The sequence below is a fragment of the Sceloporus undulatus genome, chromosome 4 (assembly GCF_019175285.1).
Source record: "Sceloporus undulatus isolate JIND9_A2432 ecotype Alabama chromosome 4, SceUnd_v1.1, whole genome shotgun sequence".
In the NCBI taxonomy this organism is placed as follows: Eukaryota; Metazoa; Chordata; class Lepidosauria; order Squamata; family Phrynosomatidae; genus Sceloporus; species Sceloporus undulatus.
The window spans coordinates 167,638,059-167,657,454 of NC_056525.1; the positions used below are offsets into that span (position 1 = coordinate 167,638,059).

The 19,396-nt window shown below is 40.5% G+C and overlaps 1 protein-coding gene across 7 annotated transcripts in view; it reads left to right on the forward strand.

Annotated features, from left to right (window-relative positions):
- FARS2 (phenylalanyl-tRNA synthetase 2, mitochondrial) overlaps positions 1-19,396 on the forward strand; it is a 282,840-nt gene that overhangs the window by 82,056 nt on the left and 181,388 nt on the right. For all 7 annotated transcript variants that reach the window (XM_042463950.1, XM_042463948.1, XM_042463954.1 and 4 more), the window contains 2 exons: positions 3,332-3,491; positions 7,143-7,274. In XM_042463950.1, the coding sequence (XP_042319884.1) occupies positions 3,332-3,491; positions 7,143-7,274 (292 nt within the window). The remainder of the gene's footprint in view (positions 1-3,331; positions 3,492-7,142; positions 7,275-19,396) is intronic.

The following is a 19,396-nucleotide window of genomic DNA, read 5'->3' on the forward strand; positions in this document are numbered from 1 at the left end:
TGAGGACAACTTCAGTTGCTTTGACTTTAGGACTCTTTGCATGTTCTGATGAATGTGCATCTGGGGATATATGTGTCACGCTGACTGTCCTCATCCCTATCTCTAGTGCTTGTTCTGCACAACTTCTGAAACTAGTCACATAGATTCTCTGTGCAAGACTAGGGATACTGCCTCTTCCAGATTCCCCTCCTCTTTTCTCCAGATTTACCAGTTGTGCATTTATGTACATACAAGCTTGTCATGGTTCTTTTACAAGGTATGCTGGAATGTATATAGGGATGGGAACAGGAACAGTAAATGCAATCTACTCAGGCTGAGGGAAGCTTATAGGATGAGAGCCAGTGTAGTGTAGTGGTCTGAGTGTTGGACTAGGACTCTGGAGACCAGGGTTCAATTCCCCATTTGGACATGAAATGCACTGGGTGACCTTGGCCAAATCACATACTTTCAGCCTCAGAAGAAGGCAATGACAAACCTGCTCTGAACACTTCTCGCCAAGAAAACCCCATTATAAATTTGCCTTAGAGTGGCCATAAGTCAGAAACCATGTGAAGGCAAACAACAACAACAACAACAACAACAACAACAATGTGCTTATTGGATCTTAAAAAAACATTGCAGGTTGTATTTGAAGAAGTTGAAGACTACTGGGCTAAGGAAATCTAGGCAGATTCTCAATCAGAGGCTGCCTCGGTAGGTTAGTATTGGGGGGGGGTGTTTCGTTTTTAATTTGCTTCAGGTCAGTGGCCCTTCAGGACATACGTCCAAGACTCTACTCAGCAGAATGTCTAGTGTGGCATACCCTCTGACAATTCACAGATGAAAACTAGGACGTGTGGCAAAGCAATGCCTGAGTGTGGTTAAGATGGCCAAAGATATTAATGAGGAAGAAGAGCACACAAGCTAGGAGAGGCTGCAGCAGTTTCCTTTTTTTCTGATCTTATTCCCTCTCCTCTCTTCCCACTGAGTTAATGGCGTGCAAACTCCTTTTCTGCTTTGAATTGAGTTTGTAGCAATTGAAGGAAGTTGAGGACAAAGTGTGACAGTGGAAGGAGTACAGAGTATTCTACAACTGGGATGTCACAGCAGAACAGCTGTCTCCCATGTCCTCTGACTGGTGGGACACTGAGGAAGGGCCTGGGAAGCTGGAACCTTTTAAAGGCATCTGAAAAAATGGGAGGACAGAAGGTTAATCAGGAATATTCTGGAGAGTATGGGGGTAGGCTCCCCAAATGAAGCAAGGCTTGCATACTTCAGTTTCAAAAAGTGAATTTATTTATTTATTTATTTGTATAGCGCAGTAGATTTGCACAGCGCTGTACATAAAAACATTGTCATCTTGAATGGAGTCTTTGTCCTGTATGGTAATTACATACCCACCAACTGTTCCAGTTTGGCAGGGATAATCCCAATTAATCTGTTATCCTATTTTTCAAATGCTTTTAAAATGTCCCAGTTTCTCTCTCCTCGTCCCACTTTCCATCTTTGTCCTCAGCTTGCTGCAGTCACTAAAAACTGAGTTCAAAGTACAAAAATAATTTGCACTCAATTAACTCAGCAGGGTGGAAAGGAAAGGAGGGAGTGGAATCTTGCCCTTCCCAGTAGGCTCAGAAGAAATCAAAAGTCTTAATTTTTGGAAAGAAAAAGAAACACTATAGGTGATTTCTTGATGCTAATGAAATTGAATAGATGAATTATCTTCCTTCTCTTGAGTTAGTCTCATATATAGATTCCTGGTGATTGCAGATCAAAAGAAATCAACTAAAGCAATTGACTGCCCTCAGTCTCTGAGCTGTCTCTTGAATTATAGCTACACATTATGTCTTTTTACCCCAGTACTCAGGGTGTATAAGGCCAAAGTGTGGTAAGTCTTAACATATGGCACAGAGATTTGGGGCTTTTTTCCTGATTCTAAAAAAATTAGAAAGGGTCCAAAACTGCTTTTTGAGTAATATTTTGGGAGTGTTTCTAGTTTGTCCAGTCTATGCATTAGATCTGAATCAGGAATTATGGCAGTTTCACACAAATTAAGCTAAGGTTATATAACTACTGGGTCAAGCTAGCAGCAGTGAATGAAAATAGGCTTTCAAATAAATGTTTCTAAGAACAGTTTATGCCACATGCCAAGAAAACCTAATATTACACTATTTACCATTGATTTGAAGAACCTCTGACATACTAGTCCCATGATGCATACCCTCCAACATTTTACAGATGAAAAACTGAGACATGTGTAGCTAAGCAACATCAGAGTGTGTATGATCAAGTGGGCAAAAGTTATTAATGAGGAGGAATACTCAAGTGAGGCAAGGCAATGCTGCAGCACTTTGTTTTTGCCTGAGGGGCTAAACAGTCCACCCATTTGGAGCAGCCTGCTGCTACCCCTTTCAGTGCCAGATCAGGGCTGTGGAAACATGCCGCAACCCTGATCTGGCCTTTCCCCGACATTAAAAGGAACAGCAAAATGCTGCTCCTTCTCACGCCAGGGAAAAGGCACCTTTGCCACAGCGGTGGCGGCACTTGCTGGCACTCCCTTTGGTGCTGTGTCATCTTGACACAGCGCCAAAGGAGCATTGTGACACCACCTGCTGTGCTGTTGGGAACCCGGAGTGATGGCAGCGTCAGGGCAGTGTGACATGCGTCGGGCCGTGTGACATGCAGACGGCACACCCCCACTCTGTCCTGAAGGTGGCATATAATGCTGGTCTATACAGCCTCTGAGTCTACTGGAAGACTAATGAGTTAATTGAGTGCAAATTACTTTTACATTCTACCCTCTTTTGCCTGCTGAGTTAACTGAGTGCACACTACTTTTACATTTTGAACTCAATTTTCAGCAACTGAAGTAAGCTGAGGATGAAGGGGGAAGAGAGGTAATGGAGCATTTTAAAAATAGCTGAAAAAGTGGGAGAACAAAGGATTGATTGGGACTATCCATGCAAAACTGTGACAGTTGAAAGCTGCAATGACTAATGAAGGATACTTGCTAATAATGTGAACTGTGAACTAGGAATCTTAAATTCAGTTTTTTTCTTTGGAAGGAAATTGCTTAGGTAGCCTCAGGCAAATCATCATTCCTCATTCTCCCAAGATTAGGAAAATACTTTCTTTTCCTGCTTTCAAAACACACACATGCGTGCACAAACACACACACTTTGTGCAGTGTAAGTGGAGTCCAACTGAAGGGCTTTAAAATATCTTTTAAAAATGCAGCTACTTGAAGGTAGCTGTTTGCAAGGAAAATTGAGGATGTGTATATGTACTGCTTTCAGTGTTCAAAGAGTTTTATATTAATGCCACATGCATTTGATATTATTTTGTCTTTGAACAGCTGTTCGACAATGTCAGGGGTGGAGAAGGTTTTTGCTTGTTTGAACAAGGCCACCGTACAGCACAGAAGCAAGAGATGCACACCATGGAGGCAGTAAAGCTTGTGGAATATAGTTTGAAAACAACACTGATAAAACTTGTGTCTCATCTCTTTGGTGATGGTAGGTGCCCTACAAACTAATTCTGTGGTGTTGCTAATGCTGTTGCAATGTATTTGTACATCCTGGACACTTCAGAAGCAGTAAAAACGTGACAATAATGTAACAATAATGTCACTTTCCACAACATCTTTAAAAAATGCCATTGCTTCTTACCAGTCACAGAGTGGCTGTCTAATGATGCACCCATATTTTCCATACATGGAAAACACTAACATACAGACAACAATAATGTTATAATCTCTGACTGTCCTTTCTCACCATATAACTTATTATGCCAAGAAGAGCTGCCTGCCTGCTGCCTTGATAGCCTTCCCATAGCCTTAACAACTTCTTCCTCCTTCCAGTTGGCACATAAAGATTTACGAGCAATCCTATTTCAGTCCATTGTGATAGATTTCAGTCAGACTGTGCTCTCGGTGTTTTGCAGAATGGTAACCTATGGCTCTCCAAAACTTGTTGGGCTGCAGCTCCCATAAGTCCTAGCAAACACAATCAGTGGTGAAGGTTAGCGGGAGTTGCAGTCAGCAGTACTGGAAAGATTATAAGTTGCTCATTTCATTGTATTAAATTGCTGTTTATTATTTGTTGTATGATTAAAAAAAATGAAGAGAAGGCAAAGAATGAACAATTGGCCCTTCGTATCTGTAAGGGATCTGTTCCAGAACCACCATCACTACCATCCCTAGTGTATAAGAAAAAATGTGGGACCTCAAGTCCCATTGTCCTTTTTTTTGGGTCAGGGTTCAAGTTGTGGTCGCCTAGGTAGGAAATGACTTGAAGGCACACAACAACAACAGCAGCAACAACAAACATTTAAAAGTGGCGTGGATGGAAGGAGAAAATAGGTTTGCCAGATGGAATCAGCACCTCCATTGGAAATAACAGGACTTGTTATTCGCAGGTGCTCAGATCTGTGGATGGCAAGCCTACAGATCGCAAGACCTCACTGTACAATGCAGAAATAAATTTGTGACTTTGCTACCATACTTCTAGAATTTGTTATGGTTAATGTCAGTTGCTTAAGTGGTTATACATTAATTAATGGAGATTGAATTTTAACAAAGCACGTTTTTGGTTCTGTCCTGATTTTAATCTTTATTTTAAAGTAAAAATGGTTTTAGTTCTGTTGTCATTTTATACTAATTTAATCTTAATTTTGTGTGTTTTAACTATTTGTGTTTTTATTGTATTTTCTGCATTTTTGTAAATTGCGTTGAGTCCTAATCTGGGAGAAAGAGAAATAAAGTGATGGGTGGATGTTTAAAGAACATTGGAATTAAAACTCCTACACAAACAATAAGGTGTTTAACAACATCTTATTTTTTTACAATTGACAATTTCCTGTCTGGGATTGATGAATATTTACCATTTCTTCATACAAAAATCCAGTGACTGTAGACTTCAGACTGGACACCAATGACAATGTGAGACTAAAGACAGAGCAGGTTGATGCTAAACTGTGTCCATAAAGCTTATGCTAGAAATTTCTTCTTCACAATTAGTATCAAAGGAGCTTCTGGATTCCTTTAATATCTTTTTATTTCATTGCTTTTGTATCACATAAGATCACCTACTTGGTGTTTCTTCATTATTTTCAGTTCACATTATGTTTTAAAAACTTTCTTCCCAAGTTTCTTAGGAAAGTCTAGTGGAGAACCTCGAGGCATTTTGAAACATGTAGTATAATCACAGGAATGGGGAGCATAAGGGCCATTGTGTAATCACAGGAATGGAGAACATAACTGGCCATCCAGTTTTGTGGCTTCCTGCCTCACCTCAATCCAATTCATTTTGCTACTAAATTCATGGCTAAATTGTCTGCTTGCCTTTTTCTCTCTTCAAATGGAGATGCTTATGGTACACACACCCTGTTTCCTAGGCTAACAACTTTCTGGAAACCTCCCGGAAATGCTATTAGCCTTGAAATAAGGCAGATGAACCTTATGTGACTTCCTTTTGCTGAAAATCAGATTGTGCAGATCACCAGAAAATAATTTTTTATTTTATTTATAAATGCTTTGAGTTGCACTTTTTGCGGTGCTTTGACCACTTCTTTAAAAGCCCTCACTGGACCCCCTGGACTTAAACCTCTATAGACTGGTATCAAATCTCCATTTTCTAAGGAAGGTGATCAGAGGGCAGTTGCCTTCCAATTCCAGGCAGCCTTGGATGATACAAATTATCTAGACCCATTTCAAACCAGCTTCAGAGCAGGATACAGAGTGAAGACTGCTATGGTCGCCTTAGTGGATGCTCTTTGCCTGAGCATTGACAGGGGGATTGTATCCTTGCTGGTGCTTTTGGACCTCTAAGCAGTACTCAATACCATCTATCATGGTATCCGTCTAGAACACCTGGGGAATTTGGGAATTGGTGTGCTGCAGTGGTTCTGGTCCTGTCTCTCTGGAACTTCCTGATGGTGGTGTTGGGATTAGCTGCTCCTCAAAAAAGGATCCCCAAATTCCAGACTGAGAATGCATACCACCTTGGATACCTTGAGGAATGTTTGATCAAAATAAAACAATTTTTAATACTATAAAAACTATTTTAAATAACATGCTATAGAACACTACATGAAGAGTCATTTGAGTCAAAATTCTTTTGACACTCTTTATTGTAATGTTGATTTATCAGCTCTATAGCTATTTGGCTTTTCTGTTCTTCATCTGGCAAATATTTTCCTTCTTCTGAAGAAACTGGCCCCTGTGCAACTGTGAACACCCACTTCTTCCTCCTTTCCATTTTGGTCTGGTGCCTGCCATCTTGTCATCCAGCCTACCTCTTCTTTGCCCTGGCTTTCTGAGAACTATTAATTTGAATTAAAATTGGGCTTTGAAAGCAGAGCCACTTAGTTCTACCTGTGGCTCAAGGCGAGGCTATTACTTCTCTGCTTATCAGATCATCTTATTCAGCATCTCTCCTCTCTTCTCTCTCTCTCTCTCTCTCTCTCTCTCTCTGTAAGTTTCCCCATGCCATTTGGTTAATGGAGCTTGTCATGTATATATTAGAAACATATCAGAACTTTATATATATATATAGTTTTTATTCATTATACAGCTCTATAAAATATTCATATGGAGGCACAAATCAGGGGAGAATAGCTTTGTACTTAAAGTGGGTTACTGCAATAGTGCAAAATGCTATGAAGATTTATTTGCTAAAAGTGGTCATTAAGGTAATAGCTAAAAAAGAATGGTAAAATAATAACAATAAAAAGATTTAGTTATATCTCTGTGGAGCAGTTAGTCATTTCCAGTTACTGGGCGTAACAAAATTGCTTGCTTTGCCCATGATCTTCACTCATTTTCCTGCCATGCCAGGTGGTTGCTGGTGTTTGACAAGTGACTGATTTGTTTTTAAATGGGGCCTGAACAGTACAAATTATTTTTCATATTAGAGAACACATGGCTGTCCCATCCACAGCTCCATCTCCACAAGTTACAAGAGTTATGTATGGATGTGCACGCACGCACATGTGCATGTGCACGCACACACACAGTGTTGGGTATTAGCTTGTTTGCTTTTTATTTTTCATAAATGTAATTGATGACATTAATGAAAAGGCAAGTTTTACTTTACTGAAGAGATAGGGAGCAATAAACTTTTAACCATCTGCTCTTTTTTGCTTATGTCTTTTTCACAATGACCCAGGGATTCAGGTTAGATGGGTGGACTGCTATTTTCCATTTACACACCCTTCTTTTGAGATGGAGATCAACTTCCAAGGTGAATGGCTGGAGGTCTTAGGTTGTGGAGTTATGGAGCAACAGCTGGTTAATTCAGGTATGTATACTCCTGTGCTTCTTTGACATCTCTGTTAGCAAAAACTTCCAGCGCAACCAGTTTCACAGTCTAGCACAGTCTTGCAGTGCATACTCTTGTATCCACCCATCTGTGTTTAGTCATAGTGACTTCTGGCAATTTAAAGACATTGAGTAACTATTGGGCTTGGCTACACTTGTGAAAAGCGCCATACTCAGCTTTTAGCTGCAGCACAGTTTCCTGGTCCTCAGTGACTCCAATAATGCCACACTCACCATGGTGAGACTGGAGTGACTTGAAAGAAAAGGGTGGTCCTACAACGGTCATGTGTCCTACAGTGCAGAGTATTTCTGGCCACACAACCGTATCCTCATTGCTGATCTGGATTTTCCGGTGAAATGTGGGATAAAAAGCAGTTCTTTTTTCTCTGGTGAAAATTTTCTCCAAAGATTTTCAGAGAATGCTCCACATTGCCTGCGAATCTTGAGCAGTGTTACGTGCCCAAGCAGTAGATGCTACAGATTGAGTACAGGGATTCCCACTGGTGTGGATAAACCCTTTGTGTGTTGCATGGTGCAGTGACCATATTAAAGAGTTAACTGGAAATGCTCAGACACCCAGAATGTGTTGCCAGGCTATGTTGGCCTCAATCAGTTACAGTTTGTGCAATAGAAAGATACAAATTTTGTTTTAGAGACTAATGTATATTATATGATATGTGTATATTAGCCTTAATCCAATTATTAATTCCAACTAAATGAGAAGCTGACACTAAGCAGATTTTACATTAGTGTTGATTTGTCTATTTCCCATTGATTCAGCGAGTCTACTTTACTTAGTACTAGTATAAGTACTAGTACAGTCGGCCCTTCTTATACACGGATTTTTTATACACGGATTTAAGCATACACGGTTTGAAAATGTTCCAAAAAAGTATAAATTTACCTTGATGTTCCATTTTTTATTAGGGACACCATTTTGCTATGTCATTATACTTAATGGGACTTGAGCATACACGGATTTTGTTATACATGGGGGATCTTGGAACCAAACCCCAGCGTATAACAAGGATCCACTGTAATAGAATTTGAACCATGTCCCCACAGAAACATAAATATGTTCAATTCATTATTGGTTGAACTGTTGCACAGATCAACGCCTTGCTCAAACTAGATAAAGACTGTTTCAGCCAGAGCTCCTTACTAAAGATCATCCTAGGAGCCCTCTTCATTTTTGTTTTAATCCAAAAACATCACCAACTTGGTACCATCAACACTTATTCTCATAGAGCACATTTGAAAGCTGCAGCTAGGGTAAAATGCAGCAGCCAAATTGGTGCTGAGTGTGCCTGTTAGGGACCACATAACATTAGCCTTACAATTTCGAGCACTGTCTTCCAGTTTGCTTCTAGGCTCTGTTCCAGGTGCTGGTTTGGAACGACACTGGACAGTTTAAGACCAGGATATCTGAAATACCACCTCCTTCCATATGAGCCTGCCTGTAATTTGAGAAAATTAGTGGATGTCATGTTAATATTTGAAGAGGTGTCATATTGAGGATGGAGCAGGCTTGTTTTCTGTTGCTACAGTGACTAAGACACAGAGCAGTGGATTCAAACTACAAGAAAAGAGATTCCACCTAAACACAAGGAAAAACTTCATGGCCATAAGAGCTGTTTGACATACTTATCAAATTTGCAGATGACATCAAACTAGGAGTAGCAGCTAATACCTCAGAGGACAGGATCAGAATTCAAAATGACCTGAATAGATTAGGACGTTGGATCGAAGCTAACAAAATGAATTTCAACACGAAGAAATGTAAGGTACTGCACTTAGGGCGGAAAAATGAAATACACAAATATAGGATGGGTGACACCTAGCTGAATGAGACTACGTGTGAAAGGGATCTGGGAGTCCAAGTAGACCACAAGTTGAACATGAGTCAACAGTGCGATGTGGCAGCTAACAAGGCCAATGCGATTTCAGGCTGCATCAATAGAAGTATAGTGTCTATATCAAGGGAAGTAATAGTGCCACTCTATTCTGCTCTGGTCAGGCCCCACCTGGAATATTGTGTCCAGTTCTGTGCACCACAATTTAAAAAGGATGTGGAGAAACTGGAGAGTGTCCAAAGGAGGGAGACCAAAATGGTGAAGGGTCTGGAAACCATGCCCTATGAGGAACGCCTTAGGGAGCTGGGGATGTTTAACCTGGAGAATAGAAGGTTAAGAGATGATATGATAGCCCTGTTTAAATATTTGAAGGGAATGTCATATTGAGAAGGGAGCAAGCTTGTTTTCTGCTGCTCCAGAGACTAGGGCCCGGAACAATGGATGCAAGCTCCAGGAAAAGAGATTCCACCTCAACATTAGGATGAACTTCCTGACAATAAGGGCTGTTCAACAGTGGAACACACTCCCTCAGAGTGTAGCGGAGTCTCCTTCCTTGGAGGTCTTTAAGCAGAGGCTGGATGGCCATCTGTTGGGGATGCTTTGATTGAGATTTCCTCCATGGCAGAGGGTTGGACTGGATAGCGTTGTGGTATCTTCCAACTCTATTTTTGTATGATTCTATGACAGTGGAATATGATGCCTTGGAGTATGATAAAGTGTCTTTCTTTGTAGGCTTTTAAGTATAGGTTGGATGGTAATCTGTAAGGTGTGCTTTGTTTGTGTATTCCTGCATGGTTTGGGAGTTGGACTGGATGGCCCTTGTTTCTCTTCCAATTCTATCATTCTATGATTATCATTCTATGATTTTATGAGTGTCCCAACACCTTGCAAGGTTAGGCATGATAAACAAGGCTTTCACTGTGGCAGCACCCCAATTATAGAACTCATTGCCAAAGGAAGTTAGGCTGGCTCAATCTGTTTTGAATTTTTGGTGGGCAGCTAAAACTTGCTTTTCCACATAGCTTTTGAGATGGAGATCAACTTCTAAGACAAATGGTTGGCGGTCTTGGGTTGCAGGGTTTGCACTTGCTCTGTTTTAATGGTTTGTTTTCCGATTATCTGTAAGGATCATTTTGAGACTGTTTTAAAAGATTTTTGGAAGATTTTAAATGTGGTTTGTTTCTTTTTAAATATCTCTGTATTGTTTAAAATGCTTTTGTTTCATGTGCATCTCTTCAGGAACCATTGTGAACTAGGAGACTATATATAAATACTGTAAATAAACCATTACATAAATAAATAAATAAATTTTGCCTATAGAATCAGTTGACTGTATGAAGTGGCCTGAAAAGTATTAAATAAAACTTAAGGATGTTAACATGCAATTTGAAATGGAATGCTCTCTGGCTCTGCTTCTTCCTGCTCAGCACCATAACCAGGGCCAGCCAACAATATTTTGCTGCCAAAGGCAGAGCAGCAAATACTGTTTGCTCAGTACTTTGCTCAAGTCAACCATTATTTTGGTACCTGATGTTCAAGATCCCACAAGGATTCAGTAACTAGTGAATGGCTTGCTCTTTCATAGGATTCCCAAATTACCTGTCTGAAGCAGTTGCTTCAGTGTGCCTTGATGTGTGGCTCATTTGTCACACAACATGAAAAGCCTTAATGCTATCCTCTGATTGGGAAAGGGATTTCTCATAAACTTCCTGGATTTGGAACTAGCAGATCCACTACTTGCCTGGTCCAGCTCCAGCTCCAGCTCCAGCTATGGACCATGAAAACATCTTCCTTGCACTAACTAACTTAGATGGGTTGTCTCATGATATCCTGAAGCAGGAAGCCTTCACAAGGACATTTGCCACTGGCAAGTAATCTGGGGAGGCTCAGAAGCCAACCTAGCTATCTTCATTCTTAAAACACCTAGCTATAGCTAACTTTGAGTAGCCAGTGCACTTTTACAGCAGGTGAGTCACCTCGGTACTTCTTTAAAATGTAATTATTTTAATGTACTGATTTTTAAAATTGTCTTTTAATTTTTTTGGTTACATTTTTAGCTGATCTTGTTTTTAGCTTTGTGCGCCACCTTTAGTCCCACACCAGGAGGAAAGTAGCATATAAATTGAATGGATGAATGAATGAATGAGTGAATGATTTTCGAATGAATGATTTTAGTGAATGCTTGCTGAGGTATGTCCTTCCAGAATCCTTTTCATAAGACTGTGGCAGAGGTAAAAAGGAAGGGAACAATTTCACAGGTGGTTGCTTTACCAACTTCTGTTGTCTCCAAGGATCTCTTCTGGAGAGTTTGGACGGTCACTGGTACTCAGAGTAGGTAGTATTGGAATAAGTAGATCAGTTGTATAACTTGGTATAGCATCCCATGATGTTCATACACACACACACACACACACACATGAAAGAGATGAAATACTAGGCCTAAAGGCACCAGATCTCATCTGATATTGGAAGCTAAGTTGGGTCAGCACTGGTTAGTACTTGGATAGGAGATTGCCAATAAATACCAGATGCTGTAGGCTGTATTTCAAAGGAAGGAACTGGTAAAACTACCTGTGAGTATTCCTCTTCTAAGAAAACCCTATGAAATTCATGGGGTCACCATAAGTTGATAAGCAACTTGAAGGCATACACATGCGTGCGCGTGCGTGTGTGCACGCACACACACACAGCATAATACAATGGACCCTTATAGAATCATAGAGTTGGAAGAGACTGCAAGGGCCATCCAGTTCAACCCCCTGCCATGCAGGAAATCTAAATTAAAGCATCCCCAACAGATGGCCATCCAGCCTCTGTTTGAAGACCTCTAAGGAAGGAGACTCCACTACACTCCAAGGGAGTTTGTTCCAGTGTCGAACAGCCCTTACCTTATGCAGGGGAATCCGTTCGAGACCCCACCCCACCCCCCGCACAAGGTGAAAAATGCGTATGGTGCGGGCACACTGTACACTCTTTTCTTTTAGATAGTGATAAGCAATCTACATCTCTTCAGTTGTTGTTGGACTACAACTCTCATCATTCCTGTCTGTTGGCTATGATTGCAGGGGTTCATTAGACCAAACAACATGTAGAGAGTTACAGGTTGCTCATCCTTGCTTTAAGACCCCACTGTTATTTTCTTAGGTTGATTCATAAACCTACATGGTTATAATCACAATCATCAAGAAGACCAAAGCTAGATAAATGGAATTTTTGAAACTGGTTAAGAAGAGTGATGAAATGTATGAATATTTTTTCTAGTTATCTCCTCACCCCATATATATTTTAAAATGTATAGTTGGGGGGGGGGGGGAGATTGTATCCAAATTCTAAAATTAAATGTCCTTGATTGTCACTGTTTAGTCAGCTACCAGATAGCAGTTTGTTGTGTTGGTAAAATCATGACAAGGCATAGGGCAAATAGCCAACAGTAAAAACAACAGTCTTCGGACAAAAAAAAATTGATGGCTAGAAGTTGAATAGACATGAGTGATGTCAGACTTACTAGCTATGAGAAATAATTATTTTTAAAAGGAATAAAGTTACAAAACATTTTCCTTGGAGAGGACTTGTTTAAGCAATACGTAGTTACCTTGTTCTTTATACATATGCAGTAAGAGAAATATATGGTATGAATCTTGGAGGTAAATCAAAAGATACATTCCCTGTCCCCAGTGAGCTAAAAAAAAGCAGCTTAGTGACACATACCTTATGATGAAGAGAGTTTGTTCTTTACAGGGAAACCTGAGGACATTTCAGGTTCTAGTGAAGTTTCCAAATCCTTTGAAGTTTTTGATTCTGAACATTTAGTCATGAGTGAAGCATTTTGTTGAACTGTTTAATGCCTTATAGGATCTATGCTGGGCCTTTTATCCTTTGTGTTTCTAAAGATAATGTTGTATTGAAGAGTATTTTACCGAGAAACCTTTCTTTGATTTATTGAGAAACCTTCCTTGAATTTACTTCCATTTGAATAGAAATATGTACCACACCAATGAATAGTTCGAGAAAGGAAAGAGCAAAAGCCTTTAACAGTGTCACTTACACCCATCTCACCCTTGGCTTTTCTTCCTTGTTGGATTCTGCAGGTAAAGATCCTGCAGCCTTTTTATTTGTCCTGAAGTACGACTAACCTCCTAACTGTTCAGCAACTGATATTGAACTTCATAATATGTGACACAGTTCGGCAGTTAAACTGGGAGTCTGGGAAGCTTTGGTGTGGATATCAAGTAGGACCTACTCTCAGGCTTGGTTCACAGATATGCATCTTAGTAGGGTTCGATGGCTAAAGTAAAATATGTCAGTTGAATGAGTCAAATGGACAATATAGAGGATTCTGCAAGGTTCTACAAACTCTTTCTGGCAATACCAGAACATGTATGTGAGACACTTTTATGAATATTCATAGTTATGGTAGTTTTCATGCAGCAGGGCCTCCTATGAAGGACTCAAATTTCTGGCAGGTTAGTGTGCAAGGAGGCCCCATTATAGATCAACACCAGCACCTTGAATTGAATTTCTTCCTCCTCCTTCTTCCAAGTAGAAGATGAGACCCTGAAGATAATTTAGCAGAGCTGCCACCATCCATTGATTTTAACCGCCCCTTAACCAGTAACTCACTGGGAAGTTATTGCAGAACTTGACTTGTGATTTTTCCTCCTCTGACTCTGCAGAGGCTTTCCCTTCCCCCTCCCCTGTGGGAGAGGAGGATCCTATGTATGTAAGGGTACACACACCAAAAAAAGGTACATGAAAGAGTGTGGGAAGAATTGAGGTCTTTAAAAGAAAGCTTTATTCTAATCAAGTAATCTAGATAGCGAAAGGATATCTCATCATGAAGGCACCTTCCTTTAAGCAGTTACTTGAGTTACAACAGCCTAGGTCATATTCAGCTGAGGTTAAAAATATACTTAATTTCCCTAATGTGCCTAACTATAGATGTCCTATTCTACTTACTATACCAATAGAATCTGAGTGGTGGATGTTCATGGGGAGACTGGGTGTCCAGACTCAATTGGCCCAGCCTACAACCAGAACTTGCCCTATACCCTAGTCTCATTCTGCACCACTGGGCAGAGCGCCAGAGGTTCAGAAGTTGAAAGAACAAGAGGTGTCCAGTTACAAACAGTCCAAGGACAGGCCATAAACTAGAACACAGTCCAAGTAAGAGTAGTGTGGTAGCACAGTCACCATAGCAGTTGATGGAGGTCTAGAGGTAAACTACAAGTGTTCTTCCAGTAATTCAAATGGAGGAAGCTAGCCTGTTTAGCCACTTCCATCTTGCAGACTGTATTTCAGGGACGTAGCTAGGATTTTAGGAAGGGGGGGTCCAGACTAAGTGCCACCATTATAATGGGGCTTGGGTGCGGCGGCACAGCAGCACACACCATTCATTTTTCTAATGGAAGCGGGGGTCCGGACCCCAAGAACCTCCCCTTGGCTATGTCCCTGTGTATTTCTAGAGTGTGTTTCACAGCTGTGCATGTGCAGCCTCTCACTTTGACTGTGGGGAGGCGTTTGAGTTTGTGCCAGATGCTGAAGCCTGCGTCTTTCCCAGGGACTTGGGAATTCTTTTTTCTAACTCCTTTTCTGGAGAACTCAACTGATTGTTAGGCTTCTTTTCTGGCTGTGATATGTCTTGCTTCGTTGTCCGAAGGGAGGCATGACACCCTAGGTGTGGCAAGCATTTCAATTCCAAGTTCTCTCTCCTGCTTTGTGATATCCTGGGGTTTTACAGTATATCCCTCATTTAGAGGCATCTCGAAGCTTCGCACTTCGGCTCTACTGGCAATTCCCATTGGGCAATTGTCTCTCATGATCTCTATGACTCTTCTGTGATGATGACCTCAATAAATGTAACCTAACACATCATTAAGTCTTTATTTACATGGAGGGGAGACTATACATTTCAGTTGTATTGCCCAGATAATGGAAGAGCCCATTATCACAGGAGCAGTTTGGAAGCTAGTGCAGTTCTTGCAAGACTGATACCATGCATCCTCTAAAATGTACACCTGAAACCAGTCTGACTGCTGCATTTTGCATTAGTTGCAGCTTCCGAAAACCTTTCAAGGTCATCTCCATGTAGAGAGCATTATAGAAGCCTATATTACATGCTCAGTAAAGGATTCAGGCAGCAGCTGCTGTTTATCTTGCCTGTTGTATGCAGCAGAGATAGCTAAAATAGGATCAATAGAGCAAAATCTCTTTCTTTTCCAACTGAAGCTTTATTGCACTGTTTACTGCAGACATGCTGCTGCAACTTAGCACCAAAATTCTGTCTTTCTCCAGCCCACCTTCACCATCCTTCAGTGCTGATGCTGCTAAAGGGCGAAAAGAGAGGGGGCTGGCCAGATGTAAAAAGACTTTGTAAAAAGGAGCTTCTTTGGCAGATGCCTTGTTAATTACTCTACACCTATAAAGTGTATTTCAAGGTGGCTTAAACTGTTTTTATTTTTAAACTGTCTGGTCTGTTCAAACCCCATCACATGTAATAAGTAATTAAGCCATAGCGAATGGAAAAGGCTTGCTAATGTTTCCTTGTATTATTATTATTATTAACCTTTATTTATGAAGCGCTGTAAATTTACACAGCGCTGTACATGCAATCTTTTTAGTTAGACGGTTCCCTAGGCATCTTTTAACTTGTTTAATTTATGTATCCATTTTGAATTCAGTTTTAGGGATGTCTTCTTTTTAAAGCATCTTTTAAGTAGTAAGGTGTGTCTTTGGTGCGGTACAGACTGCCTGAAAATGGTGGTCTGGAGGTGCCCGTTGTAACTCCGGAGGGGCACCGCAGCTGCCAAACTGCGTGACATCCCTCCAGAGTAAAAAGAACCCGGTTCTTCTGGGTTCTTTTTGTGGTTCCCAGCTTATGTCGTGAGTGCACCACTGGCGCACTCATAAAGTAAGTGATGCACAGCAACATGCAGATGCTGCACACCCCTTACGTCAAGATGGCGGCGCCCATGTGGATGGGACACCACCATCAGGCCGCCCCCATTACATACTAGGGTTCTGGACTGTGCGGTTGCTGCACGGTCCAGAACCCAAGTATTGCCACCAACACGCCCTTTCGGCCCATCTGTCTCAGGCCTTTGTTAAGAAAGCATTTTGTGATTCACATCTAGTACCTGCTTCCTTTTTAAACGATTCTTTTTGAATTTAACAGAAACCATTTAACATTTAACTGGTATCCCAAACCAGAGCTTGGAAAAATGACCTTTGGGGACTGTAACTCACAGAATCTTCCAGCAAGAATGGCCGGAAGATTCTAGGAGTTGTAGTATCTTTTCCAAGCTCTTTAGCAGAGAAAGAGGAAGAGTATAAGTATGCAATAATACTGCAGTATTTTTAAAGCAGAATGTTGTATCACTACACTTGTGATTTAAGTTATGTGGTATTGCTTTGCTGAATTTGGAAGTCTATGCAGCTCAACCCAACTGGTTGGCATTGTGGATGTATATTAACCTTTTCCTATGATAGTGAGTGCAAATTCTTTTTCTACACTAACTGGGTTTGAAAGCAAAAGAAAAATAGCTTAGTGCAATAGATGTGTGTAATGAGAGTTTGATTTTACTGGGTCCCCAGGTCCCCTAAGTACTGGCCTAATGGGAAATGTCATAACATTGGAACAACAGTGCTTATCTCTTGGGATACATTTTAAATACATTTTTGTCTTTTATTCAATAGGAGAAAGCTAAATGGATGGCAGGTATTTATCATCCCAGGGGAAGGGCTTGAGAAATCTCCCTATAGTGATACATTTTAGTTACAGGTGGGGTCTCCTTTATCTGAGATGTTTGGGACAAGAAGTGTTTTGGTTTTAAGATTTTTTTATTCGGATTTTGGAATATTTGGGTGTACATAATGAGATGTCTTGGAGATGGGAGGCAAGTCTAATCATGAAATTCATTTATGTTTGTATACACCTTAAACGCATAACCTAAAGGTAATTTTATACAAAATAGTTTTAATACATTTGTGGATGAAATGAAGTTTGTTTACGTTGAACTGTCAGAAAACAAAGGTGTAAATATCTCAGCTACCCCTGTGTACAATTTTGGATTTTGGAGTATTTGGGATTTTGGAATTCCAGACAAGGAGGACTCAGCCTGTATCCACCACTGAGGATGGGAAATGTCCTGAACGTTCAAGGTCCTAAATGTAATCTCTGACATCTTCCGCTGAAACGTTTTGGGCCCTAAGGCTGGTAGGATACTCTATTAGAGACCCTGGAATTCTACCATCACTAGGAGTAGAAAGATGGGACAGAATACTTTAAGGCAACCTGATAGGTTCATGTTTTCATATCTTCATACCGGTCGCCTTAACACAATGTAATAAGAATATTCCCATAATCACTTCATTCAGCCAGACTAAATCTACTTTTTCCCTCCAGCTTGAGTCTAAACTTGCACATAGATATGGGATTGTTAGGCTCTCTTATCTAATTTTCTTCTTTTCAGCAGCACCTCGCCTTCACCCAGTTATCCTCTGCCCACTTCCATCACTCAGTGTGTGGTTAGCTGGTGGCACTGGAAACTGTGAATGTTTATGCTCTCCCACTATCTGTTGCTCATAGCTACACCCACGTACAGTGTGTTCAAAACATATGCATCATTTGTTATCTTCTTTTCCTTATAATTTGCTTTTATGGCTGCCTTTAATTTACTGCTGTATTTTTTTTTCCACACTCACATTTTTGAGCTTGGATTTGTCTTTTAAAAAGCCTATAATGTTCTGGAAATGTTGGCTTCTCTGGTTTTATCATTTCTGACACATCCATTATGTATGCTGCAGTTTGGTATTCTTTGGAAGAATTAATATAGTCTTGCTCACAATCTGTGTGTGTTTGCATAGGGTGAGCAAATATTGCCTTGTTGTATGACAATTCAATTACATCTGTTTCAGAGAAGAAGTTATTTGTTCAAAATGAAGGACAGAATTCTGAAAGTTGCCATTTTCTTATGGCACTTTAACTCTTGCTGAACTTATTGTGCTAGATGAGCTTGCACAGTGAACAGTGAATTTGTTAGGTTGTCAGAAAACTGGCCTTCTGAAGGCAAGTCTAAAGGTATTTGCCTCACTTGGAAGTGAATTAAGAATGTATGTGCATAGTGAAATAAAATGGGGTAAGGATAATTTGTGCTTAAAACATGTGCTGGCTTCTGAGAGCTGATGATGAATGGAGTACCCACCCCAAAATTAAACATAAGTCTTCAAGAGATACCATCCCTTATAAGAGTCATGGGAACTGCTGGCATGTGGGTTACATTTGGCTCATAAGAGTGTCTCCATCAGTCCCACACACTTCTTCTACTGTTATCCCTGATAGTGACCAAAAACCTATAACAATTCAAGAGTGTCTGTCTTTCTGTTTTGGTCTTAGCTCCAAAATTGTGAAGACTAAATACTGGAAACTTGACACAGATGCTGAGGGGATCCTTGGGTTGTTTGATGTTACATGAATTAATGCATTCATTTTTGTTATATACCTGTCCAGAGCATGAAGCCTTCTCTTACATCCAGACCTTAATATGGTGAGAAAATTGAATATGACAGAGAGGTTGAGAGTAATACTGTGAGGAACTTAGATTCTATCAAGTTCTAGTAGGGGCACCAAAGTGGAATGGTTGGAGACACCAGGCTAAGATGCATCCATCTTCTTTAGGGAAGTTAAATCAACAGAAAAGTACTGGTAGTTCCAAGGATGCAGATTGCAAAAAAGTGCCAGGAGGGAAGCTACAGTTCTTAGAGGTTCTTAGCAGTGGCACTTTAGCTAACTGGTTAGTACAGCATTGCAGAAGGCACTGGTAAACTACTTCTAAATGTTTTTTGTCTTCAAAATGACGAAACAATCCAAAATGAAGCAATGGATAGTGCTAGAAGATGAAGCCTGCAGGGGTCTCTATTGGGGAAGAGCAGAGGGGACGTATATACAGTCGTCCCTTCTGATTCACAGACCCGACCAGGAGTGCCACAACATTCAATTGTGCCAGTGCATAACCTATACCATGGAAAATTGCCACTGTAAGATGCCACTGTAAGGAAAGCACATGGAGAAACAGAATGAGTACACTTGGCTAGGAGGTCAGACAAGTGTCCATTTTATAATCAACTCTATTTAATTTCTATGTACAACATATCATACAGAAAGTGGGGTGAGATTCAGAGGAAAAGATGTGAGAACTGGAGGAACTGCTCTAGTTTCAAAATCTTGCACCTCCTGCTGTGAAATCAGACAGAA